The following is a 24,753-nucleotide window of genomic DNA, read 5'->3' on the forward strand; positions in this document are numbered from 1 at the left end:
TTGCAAGCTTGGTGTTCAGCGCAGGAATAGCTTATACAATATGTGGATTTGGGGATTTATAATTAATTACTGTGCCTCGAAACAAATTCCATTTCCCCAGTGTGCCGTCAGACAAAAAAGTTTGGCAGACACTGACTAAGGAATGTAAAATCTGTAATTTTTCTTTTTTAATTTAAACTTTTATACATTTTTATTTTAGTTTTTTATTGTTTCGATAACCATTCGACCACCCCGCTTGTCGAAAATACCTTTTCTCCTAAGGTATTCGAATACTGCTATATAAAGTTAGCCTTAATTTAGTTCGCAGAAATATAATATCCACGTATTTTTATTGGTATTTATTTAATGCAATTGCTATTATTATAAGCGATATTATCAGCACTAACCTATTAGTTACTATTAAATTACATTGAAATGACAGACGCCATTATAATATTATGTTGTTTCAAAATGAATATTTCTCCAACATTATCGATTATTCACGTATATTTTTCAGTATTAAAATATTAAAATAAAAATTATATTATACGTTGAGTTTGTGCTTATAGTTGAATTGATTATTATTACTTGAAGAAATTTAAATGTAAAACTGAAGTATTTAAATAATGTTACCTTTAAACCATGTTATTTTTCATACTTTCACGATTTATTACAGGTATTTTCTATAAAATTAATACTATTTATTAGTTATTTTATAGAAGGTTATTATAGTACCTGAGCGAAATGTAGTAATATTGTGGATTCACTGGAAACATCTAGTAGTAAAATTAAAAGTGTTCAAACACATTACATTTATATAGTGATGTCGAATTTTGACATCCCACCTCTATATAATATATATATAATTATTTATTCAATTGACTTTTATCATAACTTGGCAGTACTGAACAAGTAAATTATATATATTTACTTTGACTAAAATATTACATTGATATGGAATTTTAATTTTTTTCATGGGAAATTTTATTGATTATTACCTTTTTACCTACTATAAATATAAATTGAAATTTTTGTTATTAAATATTGAATTATAAGCACTGATTATATTTGATATCTGACATAAAATACTATTACCCAAAAAACAATCAAGTTTCTTTAATTGTAAATCTAACAAGGCGTTTATTAATAGAATCGATACATTCAATACAATTGAATGGCTAGAATTTCCAAAACCAAGCTTAATTAATTACAATAATTATTGTGAGCATTATAGGTATTATGTTTGAAACGCCCCCTAAGTTATGAATCGCCAAACCCCTCCATTCTGTGAAAAGGACTTTCTTTTGTTGGCCTCAACTGTTAATTACCGCCCATTACATTTCATTACAATATATTACACCGCATTAAATTACAGCGAGAGAGACACACTCACAATAAGAATGAGATAAAATTACAATCAGAGATGTACAATAATTCAAATCACAATAGGAAAGACAAGCTAACTATAAATAAACGTGGCATTCTAGTAATTTTCGCATAAATCATATTACTTATCTGTGTTGTTTATGATAAAATTTATTAATTCGCTTTCTAAATAATTAAACGCTATTATACTCTCCACATTTCGATGAAATAATCTATTTATTAATTTTGGTATGTATTATAATCATGACCCCTACAAGGGGGCTGACAGGGGCTCCGAGTTCAAGAGGGGGCCCGGTGTAGCATGTCAACCAGTCAACATCATCAGACACACATCACAAATGTTCTCTGATAGTAAAAAAAAGTCGCCTTTACTTCAAGATATTTTAAAAAATGCGGTTGTGCGAAGCAATTTTTGTTTATTAATTGTATATAATATAATGTACTATAAGTATAAATTAAATCGTCGAATTTTGGTTGATAGACGACATCGAAACACAATATATTGTATTTTATTTAAAATTTAAAACCATCATGAATTATTAACATCGGATAAATGCTCACCTCTTGAATTTTATTGGAGTTATATTATAATAATTTAAAAATGTTATATGACGTATATAATCTATTCTACGCTCGATTTTCAAGAAAGTTATACGGTTACGACGTCAATATAAATTCTAATTACATATAATTTTATTATATTCAAGTAGAATAAATTGCTTAATTCAGTCTGCAATATTTCATATAAATTAATAATAATGGGTAAATTCATTTACTATAATATTATCGATTTACAGAAAATCGTTTATTATTTGATTCGAAACTTTGAAGCTGAACGGTCTGCGTACTAATATTATTGGTTAGATATTATGATATAATTGAAATATATATTTTTTTTTCTAATAAAAATATAATAACCAATAAGTACAATATTGACCAATGTAAACTTAAATATATATTTCCAATTGAAAGATCCCTGACATTGGTAAATAACCGTTGGTTTTCTCCCAGGTATAATTTAGATGTATTTCACCTGACAGAACAATGAGGATTCATTCATCAAGATATACCTACCTCACAGTTTATTTGTTTCTTTTACAGTTGTATCAAATGTTTCTTGAAGGGATAATCAATATTTAAATAAAATATAGACGTAACTTATAAAGACATACTAAACTAATGTGTCATTGATTACTATGATAATATTATACCTACGGTTGCTTAGTTGGTAAGGAGTTGGTGATTTCAATCCTTAAGATGAGAAAAAACAATATGTAGTTTTTTTTTCAAAATATGCTAGATTCATAATATTATGACAATGGGTTAAGGTTATATAAATTCACAAACACTAACAAACATTCCTGATAAAAAGGCTATTAATATAATTTTCACTTTGTGGTTATTTTCCGCTGAGGAGCTAAAATAGTATAGAAATAAATATACTTACTGTTCAATGTTAGGCAAAGTAAGTAAGATTGTAATGAATTTATTAAATTAGTTTATATTTATATTGGATTTGTTCATGTGACGTAAATAAAAGTAAAAAAAACATATCGTCATTTAAATAATATAAAATGTAAGTATAATTATCCCACTTACTGAAGGTACTCCTAATTTCCTTATCTTGCCACTAAATATTACATATATTTATATAATTTAACATAGCATTATAATAAGATTACAACGCAATTCGATAATCATTTCATGTAACAACTATTAGTTAAAATCATCGTAATTAAATAAAATTCCCGTAACTTAATTGGAAAAGCACACTGGCGTGAATCCAGCAGATAGGTACAGGTTCAAGTCCCGTTGCGTGTCGTATATTACCACGCTTTTCTTAGCTCGTATTCTTGTTTGTCCGGTGGTTGTTAATCCAGTACAAATCTTGCAATCGATTTTTAACTAACTTCCCGACTAGCTAGACATTTGAAACTTTTAGAATATATCAGAACACTATGCCAATGCATTCTTTTATTACTTTTAGCCATATTTAAGAAGAATTGAATTCATTTTCAGTTAATTCTGTTTTTTATGAAAAGTTATTTTGGAAGAAATCCGTAATCCAATCCACTATTATTGGTTGCTAAGGGGGTGGCCCAAGCAACTAAATTATTAATATATACGTGCGTTACTATGGAAATCAAAATGACATTTCAGTATTCTATGTTTGTTTGTTGCAAAATAGCCAAAAAATATTTTGTTGACAATTGCCTTATTTGTCCTAAATTATTAATAAGTATGTAGAATTGTCAAGTTTATATGATTCAACAGAAAATTTAAAAACGTGGTATGTAAAAAATTCTCTTTATCTTGTAATTATTTTTCTACAAATGATTTTTTTAGTGTGTATATGCATGAGATGTTTTCAAATTATATATATTCAGTATATAGAATATTACATTCTGAAATCTTGTTTCATATTCGTTGAATAAAAAAATAGTTTATTATGTAGTTATAAATATTGTGTTACACATATTATTATGTCCATTATGGAGCTTCCTTTTTAGATCTATTCCACAATAATTATGTTCCAATCTTGTTCTTCTATAATCTTCTTTATTTTATAGTTGCAGATGTTTAATATAAGATGCTATTGTGATGGATGGACATAATAAAGGACATTTCTAACAAATTATTATCATATAATAGGGGCGATAATTTTACATAATAGAGATTAAATAAAAACACCTGTGGAGAAAATAGAGGCATCCATACAATACTTTATAGTGATGGATACATTGCAAGAACGAAATATAGTTAACGAATTCGAATTTTATTGTTTTTCGTGGTGTTCGCTTAAATATTTAAATAAATTCGATTTTTTTAAATATATAATATATATGATATAGTTTGAGCTTCCCTGTCTTTCAAAACCTAATCGTATCATTTGATCATTAAGATCAAATTATGATAATGCAACATTTCATAATTCAGAGTGGGTGGTTCAAAATTAAACAACACTTTTTGAAAAAACTAAATACCATTGTCACACTAAAAAAATATTATTATTTACACGCAGATTTAAAAAGATATTATTTACCCGTTATTCAAAAACACTGACAGATTCTAAGATGTTATTTTAGTAATAATAAAATATTTTATTTAACTAGATATTATATACTAGGTATATAATAATATATATTATGTTTACATATAAAAGGATGATAAAATGCCATTCTATAACGTTTCTTAAGGCAAGATTAAGATTGTTACTTCAAGTAATCGATTCTCTACGATATATTATAATGATTTCAACGATTTTTTTTTTTTTTGGAAAATTGAACTGAGGTAAAAAATAGTTTTTCGAAAATTTTCAATTGGAAAAATAGCTAAAAATTATTATGTCAGGAGTTTAAAAAGATCAAATGAATCGATATTAAACATAAATATTTTTTAGATAATCGATTTTTTTTACTTGAATTTAACCAATTCCAATAATTTCAAGAATTTTTCAAGGATAGAAATTATATTACCGTTACAATTATTAATTATATGCCGAAAGTTTTATTCGAACATATTATAATACCTATACACATATTATTATTATAATCGAGTCATTTACGTATTTTAGCTAACTAATACTTTTACCAAGCTAAAAATTAGCGGCGACGTTTTTTTTTTAAATAATCACATGTAAATGTCTCATTGTATAATGCAATTACATATTTTAATACAATTCAATAAAAAAACATTCACAAGTTTGTTTAAAAATTCTAAGAAATAATAAACTAAAAGAATATAAAACGTAATCACAGCTCATAATAATGGACACTCTCATATATTATTAAGAATAAATTTTATTGTCGTCAACACACTAACGCCCGAAGACTTTTATAGTACTTTTTGTTCTTATTTCAAATAATAATTTGTGACGTTTACTTTATGGTTATTTAATTTGAAAAAATCAAACTTAACACTGTTGGTTTGTACACTAATATCTGTATAGAATTATTGGCTATATACTTTTAATTAAGAGTGCCACATTCTTAAATCGTGTATATATTCAGAATTGAATAAAAAAGCAAGTAGGTACAAGGACGTTAAAACACAAAATTTGAAACAATTCTGACTATTTTTTTTCTTATTCAAGACATACAAACCATGTTTTAAATTAAAAATTCGTTATCCATTTATAAAAAAAAAATAGTATACTTGAGATATCTTAAGTGGACATATTATTACATTATATAAGGGTTTGAGTTGGCAGCGGCAGCAATATAGTCAGAGCTCTCGCAAGTAATCGCATATTTTCTATATATTATTTCATTTTCGAATAAGTATTATTCTATAGTGTTACAATCTATACAATTATGTTCAACGAACAATGCCACATTTTTAAATATTGCGTTTTGTCTAGATTAAATAATTACAAGATAAAAAGAACTTTTTATATACCACGTTTTTAAATTTTCTGTTAAATCATATAAACATGACAATTCCATGTATTAATAAAAACTTTTTATTTTACTTAATAGAAATACTGAATAAATAGAGAATACTGAAATGTCATTTTGACATTTTATATTGATTCCCATAGTAACGCACGTATATATTAATAATTTAGTTGCTTGGACCACCTTAGCAACCAACAATAATAACTTTCCATACAAAACAGAATTAACTGAACTTGAATTTAATTCTCCTTAAAAATGGCTAAAAGTATTAAAAGAATGCATTGTCGTCGTGTTCTGATATATTCTAAAAGTCTCAAATGTCTAGCTAGTCGGAAAATTAGTTAAAAATCTTCAATCATCCAATATAAATCTTGGACAAACAAGAAAAAATTTATACTGGACACACTAGATAAAATATGTACCGGACAAACAAGAATACGAGCTAATAAAGACGTGGTAAAAATAAAACAAAATCATTTATAAAAAACGTGTAAAATTATCAATTTTATTATTAATCTAATCAAAATGACATAGGAATGTTTTTTGTTTGATAATTTTATTAATAGTAGCTACATAAGTTTATGAAGAACTTAAAAGAGTATGAAAATATCAAAACCCCAAAATATTATATTTTGCTTTATTACGGATTCTGTCAAAAATAATATCAGTAGCATACTATTTTAGAAGATGTAACATATAAACATGTCTATACTTTAAGCCAATTATTATTTTTAAGCATTTTCTTAACATAAATATTTGTTGTACTCGTACCTAATAATTATAGTGACAAAAACTATATAAAACAAAAGCAGCACTAATAAGTAACCGTGATATATTTTTCTAATACAAAAGTTTTTCATTCTTGTCAAATTATCTTATGGGAAACTTTTAAAAAGCTCAGTCGTGATGCTATTTGTGAGCTTTTCGTGCTTCACCTGTGACGTTAATAGGTTAAATGCGGATCACCATGTGAGATTGTCGGCATGTAAGAGTAAGGTAAGTCAAAGTAAGGCGGAACCTTTGTTCTTGGCAGCTACAAGTCCATTGTCTTATGTGTGTTTTGAACAGTGCTGTTCATAGAACTATTTTGGCAGGAAAAGTGAACAGGAAAATAAATCAGAATTTTGTTAACATATTATAACAATAATAACAGAAAATAGAACCAACATATTTAATTAATATTAAATCAAAATTTAATCTACTAGATTACTAAAATATATGTATCATTAATTATAACTACTTATAATAGTGAATATACATATCAATCTGTATTTTACCTACTTATACTAATCATTTTTAATGCTATATAATTAAGTTTAATCGAATGTACATTAAGTACGGTGTAGCAACGTGGTATGGAGAGTTGTATGTCAAGCATTACGCGCAGAGTTCGAAAAAGGACAGAAATGCGCAAAAGAGGGTTGAAGTGGAGATGGGCAGGGCATCATTATAAAAACGGATCATCGCCAGACAAATCTCATTATCCAGCTTTGACCAAGAGATATCAAAATATTTAAATGGTGACCAAAAACCTGCAGTAATATTGATATAATCGAGTTTAGCAGAAATTCGTGAAAAAGAAAAACCAATGAAGGACCGAGAAAATAGATTTGGAGTGGCGGAAGTGTGATGGTTTATAAAACAGTATGTCTACATAGATTTTTTCATAATTTTCCCTATAAAAGGTAACTGAAAAATATGTTTATTATTTAAATGTGTACCTAAATACAATGTGCTTAATATTGATGGAAACTATCTGGGGAAGCTCTGGCCCTAGAATACCACTGGTAAATATAAACTTGGATGGACAGGCCGCATTAAATATATACCATTAAATATACATAACTTGAAAACACCTAAGATATGTTACCCACTAGAAAAAAATCACATTTTTGAAAAAAAAAATACGACGTATACCACTGGTATCGTGCAAATATGTTTTAACCAATTAAACTACAGGTATCATGCTTATCAAATTACGTTATTATTGACAGTCGGTTTTTGTGTTTTAAATCAAGGAATATTCATTGTTTTAATTAGTAACTGACGCCCGGCTCTCGCCAAACTCTTTTTTCAAAAGTATGATTTTCTGTAGTAGGTACGAGTATATAATTTGTGAAATGTTTTAAAGTACATAATGTATGTTCAATATATGGAATGTTTCCTTAACAAATCTTGTAAATTATTCGTTGAATATAAGAATTTTAATAGTTTATTAAAAATATACTATTAAATATGTTGAATTTAATATTTAAACGAATAGAAGGGAATAGGAACAAGATCTAAAATCCTGGGAAATGGAGAAAACTTTATATGCTAGTGCTAGGGAAGAGGATTTATATGCTAGTGCATGTTTTGTTAGGGTGTATGCACAGCAATGAGAGTCGCACAGGAATCTGTTTTGAAAGACACAGAATCCAAAAATAAAATTTGATTGTGCATATAAATGCATATTTAAGACATTAGAGCATATTTGAGACATTAGTGCATATTTCATAAATAAATGCAAATTTTAGAGCTTTTGAATTTATAATTTTAATTTTTTAAATTATTTTATCGAAGTATAACTAAGTTAGGAAGGTAGATAGTTTAGATGCACTTGCATTTTTGATGCCATCTCCGAGCTGTGGATTTACCATAAAAAGTGAAGTCAACTCGGGAACTTTTATTTAAAGTTTGCCCAATCACCGCTGTGGACGTTGAGAGGTCGTTTTCCGCATATAAACAAAATACTGACATTTGACATGCCAGAGCATAATATTGAAAAAAAAATGTTTTTTTTTCGGGCAAAAAACAGAAAATAGTATTTAGGAATAGTTAAGTGTGTCGTTTTCGTTTTTTAATTTATGTTTGGTTTACATTGCATTTACTATTCAAAAATTCAAAATCATTTTTTTTCACAAAGAATCTCAATTTTTAACTGCAGTGCATACAATACATTAAGTGCATACGTGCATGCATATAACCATGTTTTCTGTTGCATATAAATCCGCTCCCTACTTATGAGTGACAGGAGACAATGGGGACAGTAAAACTGTGGATAAGGCCGGATCATATTGCGAGATATGAAATGAAAAAAAAATATAGACATTAGTATTATATTGGGTAGTAACATGGCTACTACGAGAGTATGATACTGTAGATAAGTTCAAGGGGAAGTCTGATGGTCCCATACTAATTTAGGTACAAAATTAATAAGCCAGCTCTTTGTGATATCATTAAAAAGATATACGATCATATCTTTTTTGATAGAAAATAATAAGATCTTGGGTATCATTTAACAACTAATCAATTTAATATGTGAATTTTCTAAATGTAATATTTGTATGCACGCCACTGCGGCAGTTGTTGTCTCATAATGTCGTGTCGGGTCGAGATGTTGCCCTGTGGAGGTGTTGGATGTAATTTGCTCCCAAAACAATGCTCGCCAATAAAACGATTTCAAACGAAATAAAGGCTGGGTGCAACCGCCCGCGGTGATATCCTCAAAATATAAATAGGTACTCACACCTTGAGGAAAAGTATTTATTTCATTTTAAAACCCTTACGTAATAATATATAATATAGAGATGTGGTCGAAAAGGTGCAAACAAACCTTTTAATTATATCCTAAATTAAATGGCGATTTCATCGAATACATTGGGTTCAATTGGAAACACCGTAGACCCAATCATTTAACCGGTTTTATGCCTACATCAAATTAAATCTTTATTAATATAAAACCATTTGACAGTTCCTATAATTATTTCCTGTCAAAATTCTAAGACAAACCTGAGAAATAGATCAAAATCTTTTTTTGGTAGGTAATAATAAAACATAACTGGAAAATATAATATAAAAAATTCATATGTTAGGGAATTTTAAGAACATGTTGTAGATTAGACTTTTTTAGTTTAAATCGAAAATCTATCAGCTGAAATTGATACATACTGTTTGAAATAAGGTGGGGAAAATTAAATATGTATCATAAGATAATATACTCAACCATCATTCTCTATGAATATGAGATTGAGTTTATATATTTTAAGATATTTAGTTTTAGTAGTAATGTCGTTTTAATATTTATCACCAGACAGTTTCCGTTGGCATCATTGATAACAACATTTTTATTAGCTTGTATTCTTGTTTTTCCGGTGGTAGTTTGTCCAGTACAAATCTTGCAATCGATTTTTAACTAACTTAAGTAGAATTGAATTCATTTTCAGTTAATTCTGTTTTGTATGAAAAGTTATTTCGGAAGAAATCCGTAATCCAATCCACTATTATTGGTTGCTAAGTGGGTGGCCCTAGCAACTAAATTATTAATATATACGTGCGTTACTATCAAGTGCAAGTTTGAGCACATTGAGCATAATAATTCAACAGAAAATTTAAAAGCGTTGTAAGTATATAAAAAAATCTTTTTATCTTGTAATTATTTTATTATTAATCTACAAATATTGTTTAGCATTTTCGTTTATTTGTTTAAATTTGAAATGTATCAGATTTAAAAAAAAAAAACGTTTGAGAACCTTGGGTTATAGAGTCATTATGATAATGTGACGTACCACAGTGCGACATTAATTATATGCGGCCCGAATATTTTTTTGTTTCCTTAATTTCTCAAATATATTTTTTTCTCTCTACCGAATTATCATTTCTGTTAATGTAATGCACCTTTGTCTCTGGAACATCAGACATGATAATGATCTTCAGGCTTGGGGGGTTTCAAAAGCACGTCAACTCATATCAGGCATAATTTATTCTGATGTTTCATTTAAGAGTCGTTGATATAAAAATATACGCAGTGTTATAATATAATAGAGGCATTATTCTTGCTTGCATAAGATTTCGTTAGGTAGTCAAATTATTCATTTCAAAACTACAATATACGCGGTGTGAACTTTTTTATAATAAATACATAAAACACACTTTATTAAAAATCGGTAAACAAAAGGTTTCTGATGAAAATATATGCTCCTTGAATTGATATTATGATTTTATCTATTTTTTTGATAATTGGAAAATAAGTTGAATTATGCCAAATTAACCATGACGTTGATACCTACGAAGCGTTAGATTAATTAATAATATAAATTATATAATATTATTAATAATATATATACATAATAATATAATATATTATAAGTTAATTTATACTTTGTCCTAAAAATATATATTTCCGTCGTCATAAAAAAATAATTTGCCTAGAATGGCCAAAAATGGCCTAGAATGGCCGAGATTTGCCAAAAAGGCCTATCGGCCATTATATTATATAATATGTTTTCGTGCCTCTCTATATGCACAATATAAACTCACGACTTTACGGCTTCTGGTGTTTGAGGCACCTGACTCTAAGAAAGATATTAAAGTATTCTAAATTGGTATCAATAATAATATCGTTTATAAGCGGCATACATTTCATCCAAAATCAGCCAAATAGTTTTTGAGTTAAATCAATAGATTTTAATTTGGTTATAATAATTAATATATAATTTACATACAAAGAAAAAAATTATATACAAAGTTTTCCTTTTTAACCCTTCAAAAAGTAGTGATTTTAAACATATTTACCCCTTTCTTTTATTCAAGTTTTACTTTTAAGCAAATTCAAGTAGATGTTATAACTTAAAATATTTGGCGAGAGCCGGGCGTCGGTTAGTAATTAAGTTAATTAATATTCCTTGATTTAATACACAAAAACCGATAATCAATTCTAACGCAATTTGATAAACATTTCATGTATGTCATACTAGTTTAAATTGTCGCAATTAGGTAGGAGGCTCGTAGCATATTTGGTTAATGCACAGTTGACGTGATACCAGCCGTCGAACATCGTATTTTTTTCAAATATGATTTTTTATAGACGGTATAATATATTTGAGGTGTTTTCAAGTTGTTTATCTTTAATATTCACCCCTTTTTATACACACACGTATTGCTACTCAATTGAGTTTTGTCTAAGGTTAAATCCAATTACGTATATGCAATGCTGGTACATTCTATGCATATAAGAATTTTATTCGATGTAGCACTATACAACCTAAGTTGATTGATAAAATATGACAAAGCCTTTGTTAATAACTTTTTTTGTAGGTATTCACTCACCAATCTCTCTGAAAGAAGCCAGTTGCTGCCAACAAGTGATGAGGCTGCATGAACCGGATACGCCGTGGCATTTACACGTCACTCGTGATTTCTTGATCACTGCCTGGAATCAAAGAATGATAGGTAGGTAATAATAACAATACATTTAAATAAACAGTCTTAATAAAAATCTTGTGATAACAGATGAATTTTTCGAAGAGCTTTACTAAAGAGATAGGAATACATTATAATTTTTCAATGTGAAATCAGGCTTAACAATAATCGACATTGCTCTCATAATTATTATATTATATCAGTTAGTATTTTTAACTTTACCTAAAGATAGGTTTATTATTAGTCTCAATTTGATCGGAATTATTGCGGATTGATGATGGTTCCCAAAGTCCTGATCATTTTTTATGTTACACGCGAGTGATCAATAATTTGAGCCTAAAATCACCATCCATTGTATTTATTTTAAAATCTTATAATTCTAAATCATATTTAGCCAAGCCTTTTATAGATGAATATTGCCTAAATTGTTACATTTTTGTTATTGCTATGTCAATCATCGGCAGACAATGCAGAAAAAAAGTTGTCTAAATTAAAAATAACGAGCGTTTCCTTAAAAACGTTCAAAACAGCAATATAATATATGAATTTATTCAATAAATAATAGGAATAGTAAAGTAATTTAAAAAAAATCGTTTTTTATATTATTTGACCAGGTTTGCAATATAATAATATTGATCTTTTTGTTCTGCAACATTTGGTTGCGGTTCCAGAATGATTTTTATTGGTGATTTGATAATTATAAAGAAAATATTATTCTTTCCATTCTGCGTATGTAACAGTATTTTCATTCATAATCAGTTTGTTAATTGAAAAAAATGTCGGCTTATTTTGGTATTTTAGATTGGTAACTGATTCCTCCCATATTGTTATTTACACTAATAAAATAAACATTAATCAGTGTTGCCACAATTGATGATACAAAAAAATAAAGTATAATTCAAAATAATTTGCAGCATGAGTTTTTCCAGCTTTACTTTAATGTATATGACACCTACTTGACCAACGTAATATAAAAATGATTTTATTAATATCTCTAAATATAATTTATAGGTCCTGTCTACTTATTAGTTACCAGATAATAAATTAATATTTATTAAAGACGAACATAACACATTTTATTATAAATAAATAAATAAAATAAAAAGCCTTTGTATTTCTTACAAACAAAAGTAAATGACAAATAAATGACTATATCTAATGAATATGTATATATTACCTATGAATATATTTATTATGTATATATATCTATCTATGGATGTATTATCTACTTATTTTCTAGTTTATATATATATTTTTTTTTTTATAATACATATATATTATATTAAGATTTTTTATTTTTGTAAATAATACTATTAAATAATGTTTATAAATTGAACAATGGTAAGTAATTAGTTTGTTTGGTTTGTAAGAACCCCTCTTCGGGTGAAGGCTTCCTCAAAATTGTTAATCTCTGGCCTCTCTGGTTTCTTTCTCCGTACCCGTTTGATTTCGTAAGTAAGTATTCGTCTTGTCTGGGTTGGCCTATTTTTGCATTTAGGTCGCCCACTATTATAAAAGTTTTATGTGCTTGGTTTATAGTATTGTAATTTGTTATAATAGCTTTGTTTACATTTGTATAAAAAGTACCAATTTCTTCCTCTTTCGCTATTTCTGTGGCTGCGTACGCACCAAACACATTTTATTAACACTAGCAAAATATGGCAAAACAATAATACTGTATAATATAGTAGGTAATATAATGTAATTACAATAAAAATAAGTTAGTATTTAATGTAAAAGGAAGGCTTTTATTTTTAATCGACATTTTATTGTTTAATAAGTAGCCGTCAACGAACAATTTATTTACGGGGTGGGGTTATGAATCTATCCTCCATTATCATAAAAGCTTTACTCGCGGCGTAGACCATTAAAAGCGCTACAACGAAAGTTTGTAAATAAGTTATAAGATTCAAACTTAGAATGTTGATATATCGCCATTAAATTGTTATAGTTTACCTAATTACTGTTAACGTCACATCGATATGATGGTGTGTCGAAGAATTTGACGAGCGACTATCAAATATGCATCCGGTTTTACTCAATAAAATTGAAGATATTCAAATCAGGAGGATTACTGCAAAAAATGCATATTATCATAAATGTTGATCAAATTACATTGTGCCTGTATATTTATAAGCCTGTGGATTTTTTTATGTTCGTGTTTCTGTGAGAAAAGAAGAAGATTATCAAGAAAAGTATTTTACATCAGTGTGGCGAGAACTTTAAAAATGATAAATGTGCTTAAAAATAAATTTGAGCGGATCTAAAGTATAGACACTTCAAAACTACATTTTAATTTCTAAAGCATACTTAGGTATGTATATTATTATCAAGTAATGATGTTTTTTTTCTATTTTATTCGTCATACAGTGTGATGTTATGTTGGTTCGCTTTGGTTTTGGTTCTTTAAATACGTATATCTACGTATATACTTATACCTACCCAGTACCTAGTTATAGGTATATTTCCAGAACAGATCAATAAATAGAAATCCGATACCCAATACACAACATTTTGAAGCAGGATTTTGAATGTGTGAGTGTCCTAATGTCCGAGTGAGAAAATGAAACACACATTGTAGACGTGCAATAGTGAGTGTTGCAACCTTCAAATACACCAATATTGAATGAAGGCCAGTGCTTAAATCGAGAGCAGTTGTTAAAACGAAGGATAAGTTTGTATTGACGCGTGTTTAAGTTTATCCCATATTACTCCACACACGTTAGGTATTTCAGTTCCCATTAATTCTGTGTTTCCTGGTATATTTATATATTAATTCCAAAATTTATAAAAACGTTTTTTTTCTAAGATATCTTTATGTTTTATAAATATACGCTAACCACGTGTTCAATCTATTAAGTGCATATTCCATCGTCCATCCACAAGTTCCAACCCGGGTACCGCGGCATTATAAGCCATCACGTTACTGCTCAGCAATCGTGGGCACACATGGTAATATTATTACTTAGTGATTTATTTGTGTGTAAACGTAACTACGTACCTGTTGTGATTATGTTTTAGTCCCTTTTGATATTAGTTGCAAGCACAGAACAGATAATAAATAGAATATCGATAGGCTATATTCAATACGCCACATGTTGATGCAGTATTTTGAATGTGTGAGTGTCCTACGAAAAATGAAGCAAGCATTATGCACGTGTAATAGTGTGTGTAATACACCAACATTAAATGAGCGTAAATGCATAAACCGAGAGCAGTTTTCGAGGTAAAACGTATTCTTGACACGTTTGTAAGTTTAGTCCGGATTCTTCCTTACTCGGAGTCAGTTACCTGCTTCGGCTTACCAACGGGTTCCCATTATTTCTGAGTTCCCTGGTTGCAAGGATTTTTTTATGCTTTGGGAAAATATTTTATAGTCAACTTGCGTCATATGCGTCAAAGAAAATCGCCGCTGACCTTATCTGTGAATGAAACTCTATAAAATACATCTTAAAATAAGTCGTAGTATCTAAATGTTGATGCATTAAAACAGCATAATGAATAGCCACGTTATCTTGTTGCTAAGTTAAGTTGTAAGCACTAAAAGCTTATAATTGAGTAATGCACGCAATAAATTTAACGTTGGCTAGCAAACGAAAAGGGGTTAATTAAGATGACCTGTGAATGGCGAATCTATCGCAACACTTTGTTTTTCTTGATTACTCTGCCACGCCATGTGTCGAGTTTGTAGGTTTTTCATAAAAATAACAAATACCTACCAAAGTAACTACGAATAAATATGTTTTTTTGAATGGGAATTTATTTGCAGCGGAAATTTTATAAAGGTGCCTCTAAACCAGTTTATAAAACTATTAAATTTTACCAAAAATTCTTAATATATTCATTACATTTTCTTATAAATTGATGATTAATCTTTTTTTAGAAGAAAATTATGGGAAAATAAAATGGTTTTTTTTCGTAGCGGGTCAAAAAACTAGTCAGTCCGTCTAGCCTCTACGTCACTGAGTATTGGTAAATAAGGTAGAAGTAGAAGTAATGAAGGTTTTAATTAAGAAATATAGATTACAAGATACCATATTTCAAAATATTAGGTAGGTAAAATTCCATTCAGTTCCCACTCTTGTCACATTCAGTGTCCATGGATTCATTTACTAATATGTCTTCACCAAGAATAATTAATAATATACATCGGTTGTGCAGAACCCAATAGGGCTTTAGAGATGTAACAGAATTAATGTGGTAAGATTATTTTTACAATGTCATCTAGAGTAGAGTACGCCAGAAAAAGTTATTTTGAGCTTTTTTCAGTATATTTAGTGAAAAATATAAGCAAACTAAGATCTACTTATATTGTTTTGTACTGTTTGAAATTGACACTTAGCACACTATGGTTTAACTCTGTCGACATAATTAAAGTACTAAAACCAATAAATACCTTCCTAACAGTTTATAATTGATGATTATGTCAAATCCCGTAACGTTTAAGACGGTTGTTATCAAAAAATTACAATAGTATAAGAAACTATTTGGAAAGCCCACCCGTAAACATGTGTAAATAATCTACGCATGTACCAATAATAAAATTGGAGTGTCTGGAAATCAGACCAATTTTAGAAAACTTTTTGACCCCAATTTTCGTATTCTATTGGATTCTAGTCACAAAATATCAAGTTCAACTTTGAATTAGCATTCATCACCATAATTATATTGTATTGTATGATACAATACAATATAATACTTAAACTAAAAATCAATCTAAGCAGAAGATAATTATAAGAAAATTAAAATTTTGGCCGCACCTTATTTTATCTGTTACCAAGTTTTAATTTAAAATCGGAAATGCGCAGAAAATCCGCGCATATTTCTTGTATTTGTGGCCAATATACAAAAATTACTTAATATGAGGAGCTCATTATCAAATACGGCCAAGTCATGTTCACTTTTTTTTCAGGAGAGGCGAAAATTTGTTTGACTACCTTTTCATGACATTTATGTTTTTATGCAATCTATAGAGCTTCCTATACATACTTGCAATAAGACAATTTAAAAGATAACATTTTATTGAAGATGCTTAGTTTTGTCAAAAAATCAGCTTGAATACATGACTTGGCCGTGTTTGATACTAAGGTGTCAACATGGCCGTTTTTGAAACTAAAATGAGTTGAAATGGCATATAAAATTTAAATTTAAAATATACCTAATCGGCAAAAATAGCTCCATACAAAAGATTGCCCGATTGCAAACAGCTGATAGAGATACTGCAATCTGATTGGCTCCTTGATGACTTGGCCGCTTTGATAACAAGATCCCTCTGAATTGATTCCCTACCGGAACCAATCTAAAAATGAACATCGGCCAAAACATGACTTGGCCGTGTTTGATAATGAGCTCCTCATATATTTGTCTGTATGTAATGCATGAGATAGAATATAATATGTAAATGTATTGGAGAGACAGAGAGACAGAGAGACAGGAAGAAGACGTAATAAAATGGGTAAGGTAAAGAACACCATACACGACAACCCAAATTTTGAATTTTAAAAATAAAGTGACATCCAATTAATAAAGGAATTATTTATTTTAATCGGGTCTTCAAAGAAAAAAAAGCGATACCTACTCTGATAATTTACTAGCAAATCGGGAATATAGAAAGTATTTAACGACATTATAATAAATTTGTGACAGTTGACGGAAAGGTATAAAGAAGTATTAATTGTGTCGGATATTAAAGACGATTTTGAAAATTTTATATCTTTGAAAATGCCAATTGCTATATGAATATGCTCGATTGAAATTGAAGAGGTTTCAAGAGTGGATAAATCGAAGTAAAAGTGTTCCAATATCAACAAAACAACAACAAAAATGTTTTCAGTATAATAATAATAATATAATACTGTTCTTTATTCACAGTACAGGTACATGATTATGCATTATGACCTCAGTGAAAAGGTAGCATACAAAATTATCTGTAGCATTACTGATTGACGGTGAATACCTGCCTCCAACTGCCGCAGACTTGATTTATTTTATGGTTGCAAGTTAATTGTGAATAACCGTTAAACGTTTACAACTTATCGTCGGTTAATGAGTTTAAGTTAATGTACGAAAGCGTTCAACATTTAACTACGTAGGTATTTGAACTTTAGTGATTCCAATGAGGTACAGCAGCCTACAAATTATTATTCGTTCTAATTTTAATGATATTAGTTGAATGCCTTAAAATTTAATTATATGATATATCTTTTATAAGCTTCCTAAAAAGAATAAATTTCAGTTTGTACTGTAAAATTTGAAAACATGTAACACCTACAAAGTTCTGACTATATATGTAAGAAAGATACTATAATAATTATATTTCTGATAAATATATAATATTTTAGCGAGTCAATTGGTGGGTACTAGATTGGTCATCCAGTTAGTTCAGGGTACTGGACTAAGCAGGACAAACTGGACAGTCATAGATAATTAATTGTATACTGAGGAAAAGTGTTAGGTATATGGAATCATTCGATAGTCGCACAATGTGTAAAACAAAAATAGTGGCGAATTTAGGGACCATACCTACATTCCAAATATCAGTAAAAAAATAATGTACTTATAGTTTTCCTATCCATTTATTATTGAAGATTAGCTTAATGACATATAATAATATGAGTGGTATATTTTTTTGTGAATTAGTACGGATCTGTAATAATTAGTTTAAAAAAATAAATTTTAGTGTGCACTACTTAACTAATGTCGGATCTTAATACCCTACCTTCACCCTTCGCCACTGCTATATAGTATTGTATACTGTGGTTATGTCAAACCTATTGCATTGTTTTCTTTTACAGCGATTGTTTCGTGGAAAAACTATCGAACCTCACGCTAATGTGGTAAGTTTATAATTACTTCTCATTACCCAGTCGAGTACAAACTTTAAATATAAAAAAACCTCATAATAATCTCATAATACCTAACTAATCAAGGCGTTATTTGATTGACATAAGTAATTAACCGGCCTGTTTAGACGTCTTGTCAGATGTTGTGTGGACATGTGTAAAACGGAGTTTAACTCAACTAATTAACGGACAATAATATGAGATAGTAAGAGCGTTAACACGACATATTCCGGTTATTCAATATACGAACTTATTTAATACTATCTTGTGCTCATGCACTTAGTTTACTTACTCTTGGTTCAGATCACGGTTCAGATTATTATAAACTAAGTGCATGGAAAGAATAACAGACATATCTACGCTGAAGATATTTTCCATTCTTTCAGGTACATACAAATGATATATTTAAATTATAAATGACGTATATACGTGGATATTTTTTAAAACATAAAAATGGTTATTAAACTTGTATTCTAGCTTAGATCGTCATGTATTTTGACGTAAATAAATAAACATTGCTTTATTTTTTTAATACTCTGCCTTGTATGGAAAATATATTTGTGATGAGTGGTCTCGTGGATTCTTGTATTGATTTAAGAGGATCAACAACTCAAGCCATGTCAGCATATTGATTGGTGATATTAAATAGCTGACCGCAATTATGCTTTCCTTGATATCCATTTTCCGTATTGCAACCTCAGTAAATATTTGACAATTACAATTATAATTTACGTAATAACCGTTTTCCCATATAGCCATATCCAATTATCGCAAACTCAATATAAAATAGCTTACTCAATTTTAATTCATATTTCCTAAATATTCTGTTCAAGATATTATTTCTATTGTGAGTACGTCGATAAATAGCGGATCACAATTGATTGGACATGCCATGTAGCTTGGCGGACTGTCAGTACCGCAGTCTCTATATTGCTCCGCACAGCATTTCATCTACCGAGCCTCGGACCTCAAAACAGTATCATAAGTATTGTAACATAACTCTTGTGACATACTCTTGTATCGACCGTTTACGCTAAAATAAAAACTCGATTCTTCATTCATTGGAGCAACGACCAAATCCGACTTATCATTTCCACACCTGGTCACCCTCATACAACGGTCTCATCCTTGTACAACGAGACCACCAATGATTAAATCATGCAAACTTGAGTGAAATAGACATCAAAACTATGTTTAATTCGGCAGTAATTTTTGCGGTTGTCGTTATCCATTGGGTTTCAAACAAATTACTTATGCATGTGTGTTTATATTGTGGCGAAAGCTTATAAATAATTTTATAACTGATCTTGACTAGACAAGAGAGCTTTTAATTGTTAGTATCTTTTAAGACTTTTTTTTACCTGGAATATTATAATATTATGATGAATACTAAGTTAAGTAACTAACATATCGAGAGTCATATTATTTGTTTTATATTATCATCATCGCTCCACCACATAGAAGCAATAAATCAATAATATTATTAAATATAAATTAATATATTATATGCAATTCCTTACCTAAACAAACGATTAAACGTCAGAGTGACAGTTGGTACTTTAAAAATAAAAATAACGAGAAACCATTATATAATTTAGTAATATAAGTTCAAGTGTGAAGAAATAAACCAACGGCGTTCCAATAAGCGGCTCTTTTTCTTGAGTGTGTAATTTGAAAAGATAATTAAGAGCTAGTCAAAGAATCCGGTTTATCACAAGTTTTGATTTTCTTTTGTTACGCCAAAGAACTTCTAACGCGCGTACATAAGTACACACATTTATGATCGCTGACAAAAACCCTAGCTTCAAAATTGCATGGTTGTGCAGTTGCATGACGAATTTATTTACCAACAAATCTAGAACTTAATGCGAATTTAAAACAATCTTTCTAAATTAACGTCAAATGCCAAACGCAATCTTTTCAAACCAAGATGATTATTCTAAATTTATAAATAAAAACGCCATGTTGGCAATGCTGGAAATCTGTAGGTACGTTGACCAATGTGCTTACTGCTTATATGTTACCAGCAAATTGCTTTGCAAAATAATTATAATCAAAGAATTTAGATTATATAGATATCCTGGGCATCAGAATTCTCTCGAGTCGTACTGGTTTTGCCTGGGCACTATTAACCGACAGGAAATTGGAAACAATTCTCGTGTGATTCTCGCACTTGCCAACAAATTATTGCTAATTGCCAATTAAAGACGCCATCTTGATATCATTGTCGGTATTGAGAGTAAAAGTAAAACCTTTAAGTGCAATTGTTAACTATTTTTATTGTCGCTCTAGATTTTACGACGTAGGTATTTTACCCATAAGGAGATAATATCAGAATATAAGAATTATGTAGTTTTAATATAATATAACAAATTTTGATAGTTGTTTTAATAACATTATTTTTTTCAAATTTGAATTGACACAATATTTTTTAGGAATGTTAAATTATTCTGGCTTCCATGGACTGTAACCGTATTCGGTTTAGATCCGTGTGCCATACTAAACTTATTATTTTTGTTCGTGAAAATATATTTTCACTAAATTTGTAAGTGTAAGTGTATGGTATAAACGGATACGATCAGATGCTTATAATATACTTTGTGTACGTACCTCTGAATACGTATAATATATTTATAAGATTTAATTTGCATGAATCATAGTCAGGTCAGTGGCTCAAGGGATAGAGCAGTTACCCGGACAGTGAAAAGATGTTAGGTTCGTCTCTCACTCAACTTAACTTTTTTTTTCTATGTTTTCCCCCTAATATTATGTCTTTTGAGATATTTCAAAATTTATGTAACTATTTTATTTTATTCAACTAATAATTCACAGGGTTTGTGAACACTTTATTGGACATACATAATTTGAAAAACATCAGAAAGATACATACTTATTAGAAAACATCTTGAAAAAATATGGCATCGGGCAGGAGTCTAGACAGGAATTTATCCACTTGCACCAGACCCAATTACGACAGAAATAACTAAGTGATTTTCATATCATAAAATATATCTCTTAAATTTATTTGTAATGTATAATACTAAGATCAGTAGCAAAGCGTGGAGGTAGGCTGTTGAAATCCGAAATTAATAGTACACACTAAACTTTGTCAGTCAAACGTATTTGTTTTCATTGAAATAATAAAACAAATTGCAGATGGTATTGGTTATTTTTTTTTAAATTCAATCAAACCCTGCCTAAAGCAAACCATAATGGATATTAGATATTTTATAGATAACAGAATATGTTTTATCTAATATGGTTTGGTTCATGCAAAGTTTTATATATTTAAAACTAACCAACAACACCTGCAATATGTATTCTTCTTCAATGAAAATAAATAATTTTGACTGACAAAGTTTAGTGTATACTATTTATGTTGGATCTCGGAACCTTACCTCCCACCCTTTGCCACTGACTTAATTACTTTTTTATGAATAAAGTTCACGGAAGCTACAACACTAAACAATCTTGGAGTAATCCGTGACGTCGGTTAGTAATTAAAGTAATACCTACTTTGATTTAAAATACAAAAAACGGTAGCCAATAGTAGCTCAATTTAGAAAGCGCTTCAGAGAGTATTATAAAAGCCATTAGTTAAAATTTGTCGTAATCAAGTATGGTACCTTTAGCATAGTGGTAACCTTAGAGATACAAGTTCGATCCTGCTGGGTGTCTTACTTTTTTCAGAAAGATTTTTCAATTGGTTATATTATATTTTCTCAGAAGCGTTTTCAAAATTATGTGGGTTAAATATCATTAGATTAGTTAAGTATTTTATATTCGCATGCAATTATAACAACGGTACGACTGTAAAACTGCATTGCAAAAGGCTACAGAAAACCATCGTGATATTCGATGAACTCATACAAAGTTAGTGGTCTCGTTGTCACCTACTTCCACTAAGATGGAAAGACATGGAAAAAAAAACAATATTATTATTATGTACTTGGTAAAATTACTATATACCTAATATAAATTATTGAGTAATGAGTGAAAAACTAGTACGATATAATATTATTAAGAAAGTTGTATATCCAGTAATTACTTTAATGGATCTATCTTCTTATTAGTATTCCTTACAATACGCCGACAAGTCTTAGTATTTATTTATATTTGACAAATAATGTCGGTTTCGAAAATCAATACTATAATGAACATGAAAGGAAACATCCGGTACTTAAATGGAAAGTATCGTAAAATCTTTGTAATGCTCATTCTCGTAGTTACGAGGAAAGGTAAGGAATTTGTAGTTAACCAGGTGTGTCTTAAGTCAATGCAGCATGCATACATTTTATATCTACTGTAAAGGAATTTATTTAAATAAATATTACTTTTATAACTTTTTCTTTTTCTAAATTTTTAATCAAAATATATTTTTTTAACAAAATCAATCTTTATTTATTATTTGAATAGGTAGGTAAGTATTTAAAAAAAAATCTTTTGACATGTTGTGTTGACAGTTATTTTAAGGGAAAATACATTTTATTTCAAATTTCCATCAGTTACCACAGATATTTGGATAGTAGATAAAAAAAATGACGCCAGCAAATCAAAAGGCTTAAAAATTAACATGAAAAAGACTAAATTAATAACAGCTTGTGATTTCTCGACTTTTTCGTTTCTCAACATTCGACAATTCGATATTGGTTTATCGATTTCTCGAGAAATATCTTTATTTCTTACTCTAACTCGTTCGGCTGCTTTTCTGCCAGTCAACGCCATTTGTGATCAAATTTCAGAACTTTTTCTGAGAGCTTTTTTTACCCAAAGATTTTTAGCGCCGAATAAGCTTTTCTTGTCCAATATTTTTTTATCATCGAATAAGATAAGTAGATATATTATATTCTGGTTCAAAATCAAGTACTTTTTATCAGGTAATTGAAAGGTTTCCATTCAGATCAAAATTAACGGCTCTCTTTTTTTGTTTTTTTTTCTCTGTTATTTTCCCTTTGGACAATCACAGTCATACAGTTGTATCCAAGGAGCACTAAAGGACCATGGGGGCACCCTAAAACCTGCTGGATCGATGAACTTATTAATTTTGGCAGATATATGTGGCTAGGACTAGGAACCATGGAAAAATGGAACGAGCTAGAGAAAACCTTAATCGCGAATTGGATAAACTTCGGTTGACAATGATGATGAATAATCAGAAGCCTTGCAAAGTCAAATGCAAGCATTCCTTGAAGAAAATCAAACGGAAAATAGTAAGTAATTTAAAAGATTATCGAATAGAAAATAATTACTTATATGTTTTTAAATAAAACATCAAAGAAATATTTTTTGAACGCAATATTAAATAGGATGTAGGAAACTTCATAATGGCTCTAAATAATGGACGAATATTCAAGAAAACTAAGCACTAGCAAATTGGAGTGTACGTTTGACATTTGGAATCTTACTAGTATGTAGTTTTAGAGATGATAAGTGAAAATTTAATGTACAGTCAAAAATTATGCCAAGATCATTCATCTTGGATTGGCATATATTTTAATGTTTTTAGATACATAATATGGATTGATCACTTTATACATTGAACATTAAACCCCCTTCCCCTCCTACAATACACATTTTTAAGTATGCAATTATATTAGTATATACGCTTTAATATTATAATATGTTGGCATAGTATAACGATGCGCTAGCTTTCAGACATGTATTCAAAAGATCTTGGCGTTTTAATCATTAGAACTTAATATCGCATCTCGAGTACCTATACGAAATGAGTTCCATAATATAACGTCTCAAAACGACATACGGATTACTTCTTGAGGATATGTCTACACCTGGTTGCTGGAAGCATTCTCGATAACTTTGGAATATTATCTAAGTAAGTGCATACTATTATGCTTATATTGAATGTTACATTATGGCAATGTCTCATTAGCTGAGAAGTTTTAACGATTCTGTCGCATAACTTTTTAACGTGTCACATAAAACTGAATGTTATGTTATAGCCGGGTTAG

The 24,753-nt window shown here is 29.2% G+C and overlaps 1 protein-coding gene across 1 annotated transcript in view; it reads right to left on the reverse strand.

Moving 5' to 3' along the window:
• Positions 1-24,753, reverse strand: part of LOC147075027 (protein Wnt-5b-like) — an 85,660-nt gene that overhangs the window by 38,451 nt on the left and 22,456 nt on the right. Inside the window, exon 4 of the mRNA XM_085943293.1 lies at positions 11,850-11,952. Within this exon, the coding sequence (XP_085799419.1) occupies positions 11,850-11,952 (103 nt within the window). The remainder of the gene's footprint in view (positions 1-11,849; positions 11,953-24,753) is intronic.

The sequence above is a fragment of the Rhyacophila brunnea genome, unplaced genomic scaffold, assembly GCF_057557595.1.
Source record: "Rhyacophila brunnea isolate RB1 unplaced genomic scaffold, BYU_Rbru_1.0 scaffold_15, whole genome shotgun sequence".
Classification (NCBI taxonomy): Eukaryota; Metazoa; Arthropoda; class Insecta; order Trichoptera; family Rhyacophilidae; genus Rhyacophila; species Rhyacophila brunnea.